The following is a 3,350-nucleotide window of genomic DNA, read 5'->3' as shown; positions in this document are numbered from 1 at the left end:
AGCCCCTCTCCTTCCTGTGTCTGTATCTACCTCCCTCCAGCCCCTCTCCTTCCTGTGTCTGTATCTCCCTTCAGCCCCTCCCTTTCTTGTGTCTGTATCTCCCTCCAGCCTTCCTGTCCTCCCTGACCTCCTTAATTACTGTAGTCCACAGATAAATTGTGTTTCTGGGAGATGTGTTCAACCACCAGACAGATGTTGCATGGTTTATAAAAGTGTTAACACAGCAAAGGCCCCAAGTCGCCAGGAGAGGATAGCACCAGCCAGGCCAGAGGACAGTTCTGCAGTGAAGTCAACCACTAACGCTAAGACATTAGCACTGAGGAAGTCAGTGTTAGCTAACCATCTAGTATCATCACCATGGGTCGTAGAGAGAAAAATCAATCTGATAGGGAAAAGTCTCCCTCAAATTAGTGAATGAGTTCAGCTCAGAGGGATAACACTAATCCCGCTCTGTAATCTACATGATGGGGTTTGTCTGTTGATTTTACTCTGTATTCATCACATCTCATTGACTCTGGATTAAAGCCATACCAGGCCATACCAGGCCATACCAGGCCATACCAGGCCATACCAGGCCATACCAGGCCATAACAGGCCATACCAGGCCATACCAGGCCATACCAGGCCATACCAGGCCATATCAGGCCATACCAGGCGATAACAGGCCATATCAGGCCATATCAGGCCATATCAGGCCATATCAGGCCATACAAGGCCATACCAGGCCATACAAGGCCATACCAGGCCATACCAGGCCATATCAGGCCATACCAGGCCATACCAGGCCATATCAGGCCATATCAGGGCCATACCAGGCCATCTCAGGCCATATCAGGCCATACCAGGCCATACCAGGCCATACCAGGCCATACCAGGCCATATCAGGCCATACCAGGCCATAACCAGGCCATAGGCCAGGCCATATCAGGCCATACCAGGCCATACCAGGCCATATCCCAGGCCATACCAGGCCATCTCAGGCCATATCAGGCCATACCAGGCCATACCAGGCCATACCAGGCCATACCAGGCCATACCAGGCCATACCAGGCCATATCAGGCCATACCAGGCCATACCAGGCCATACCAGGCCATACCAGGCCATACCAGGCCATATCAGGCCATACAAGGCCATACCAGGCCATACAAGGCCATACCAGGCCATACCAGGCCATATCAGGCCATACCAGGCCATACCAGGCGATACCAGGCCATATCAGGCCATACAAGGCCATACCAGGCCATACCAGGCCATATCAGGCCATATCAAGGCCATGCCATATCAGGCCATACAAGGCCATACCAGGCTATACCAGGCCATATCAGGCTATACAAGGCCATACCAGGCCATACCAGGCCATATCAGGCCAAATCAGGCCATACAAGGCCATATCAGGCCATATCAGGCCATATCAGGCCATACCAGGCGATACCAGGCCATACCAGGCCATACCAGGCGATACCAGGCCATATCAGGCCATACCAGGCGATACCAGGCCATATCAGGCCATACCAGGCGATACCAGGCCATATCAGGCCATATCAGGCGATATCAGGCCATATCAGGCCATACCAGGCGATACCAGGCCATATCAGGCCATATCAGGCGATACCAGGCCATATCAGGCCATACCAGGCCATACCAGGCCATATCAGGCCATATCAGGCCATACCAGGCATATCAGGCCATATCAGGCCATATCAGGCCATACCAGGCCATACCAGGCCATATCAGGCCATACAAGGCCATATCAGGCCATACCAGGCCATATCAGGCCATACCAGGCCATATCAGGCCATATCAGGCCATACCAGGCCATATCAGGCCATACCAGGCCATATCAGGCCATATCAGGCCATACCAGGCCATATCAGGCCATACCAGGCCATCTCAGGCCATACCAGGCCATATCAGGCCATACCAGGCCATATCAGGCCATATCAGGCCATACCAGGCCATATCAGGCCATACCAGGCCATATCAGGCCATATCAGGCCATACCAGGCCATGCCAGGCATGCCAGGCCATATCAGGCCATACCAGGCCATATCAGGCCATATCAGGCCATACCAGGCCATATCCCATGTCATGTTTGTCATTTATTGTCATGTCTTGATGCCTTTCCCCTCTGATTAGAGTCCCCGTAGCTGTTATTCTAATCATCATTTAGGTTCCCGGACCGTCCTGTCGTGTTTTGTGCCTTCATCAGGCCATATCAGGACATACAAGGCCATATCAGGCCATATCAGGCCATACCAGGCCATATCAGGCCATATCAGGCCATACAAGGCCATATCAGGCCATATCAGGCCATACCAGGCCATACCAGGCGATACCAGGCCATATCAGGCCATATCAGGCCATACAAGGCCATATCAGGCCATATCAGGCCATATCAGGCCATACCAGGCCATACCAGGCCATACCAGGCCATATCAGGCCATATCAGACCATACCAGGCCATATCAGGCCATATCAGGCCATACCAGGCCATGTTAAGTACACAGAACTGCTATAGAGGTTGAAGTCAGTTCAATTTGAGAGAAATTTCAGAAGCAGAAGCCTACACAGAACATTGCAGATATACATTTTTCAAAATGGCGTTTATTTCCTCCACAGTAATTCATGTCGGCTATTATTTGGATGTTAATCTGAAGTCTAACCTGTACTTTGTGTTTATTAGAGACAAGAGACACTGAGAAATTGCTTTGAGGGATTAGACGAGCATTCTCTGTCGGTGTGTGTGTGTGTGTGTGTGTGTGTGTGTGTGTGTTGTGTGTGTGTGTGTGTGTGTGTGTGTGTGTGTGTGTGTGTGTGTGTGTGTGTGTGTGTGTGTGTGTGTGTGTGTGTGTGTGTGTGTGTGTGTGTGTGTGTGTGTGTGTGTGTGTGTGTGTGTGTGTGTGTGTGTGTGTGTGTGTGTGTGTGTGTGTGTACTGATGATGACAGAGGGATCAAACTGAATCCTAATAATGACAGGACAGTATTATGTTAAGAGACCATCACCCTCCAGACACACTACAGCAGTGATAGATTACCAGATGGTATTACTAGAGCAGAGAAACCTCTTAAATCTCACCACAAGGCTCTTCACCAAGCACCAAGTGTACTGCAGCTTGACATAGGCTTTATTTAACACTATGAAACAACTGTGTAAGGCTATAGGGCATTACACAGGGCTGATCTAAAGAGTCGGCCTGCAGCGGGGGCTTTGCTGGTCACATGAGGATGACACGAGACATAAAACAAAACACTTTGCTATTCTTCTTTTCATTTTGTCCTGTTCTTGTGTTAAACAGTGATTACAGACAGTCACCACACACCACACGGTGACTGGCTGGCTTATGTAACC

At 50.2% G+C, this 3,350-nt stretch overlaps 1 protein-coding gene across 1 annotated transcript in view; it reads left to right on the top strand.

Annotated features, from left to right (window-relative positions):
* The first annotated feature begins 1,274 nt into the window (after positions 1-1,274).
* The window catches only part of LOC124045403 (amphoterin-induced protein 1-like), a 34,156-nt gene continuing 32,080 nt past the window's right edge, over positions 1,275-3,350 (top strand). The window contains exon 1 of the mRNA XM_046364698.1: positions 1,275-2,015. Within this exon, the coding sequence (XP_046220654.1) occupies positions 1,275-2,015 (741 nt within the window). The remainder of the gene's footprint in view (positions 2,016-3,350) is intronic.

The sequence above is a fragment of the Oncorhynchus gorbuscha genome, linkage group LG10 (assembly GCF_021184085.1).
Source record: "Oncorhynchus gorbuscha isolate QuinsamMale2020 ecotype Even-year linkage group LG10, OgorEven_v1.0, whole genome shotgun sequence".
NCBI lineage: Eukaryota > Metazoa > Chordata > Actinopteri > Salmoniformes > Salmonidae > Oncorhynchus > Oncorhynchus gorbuscha.
This window is presented reverse-complemented; position numbering and strand designations above follow the sequence as displayed.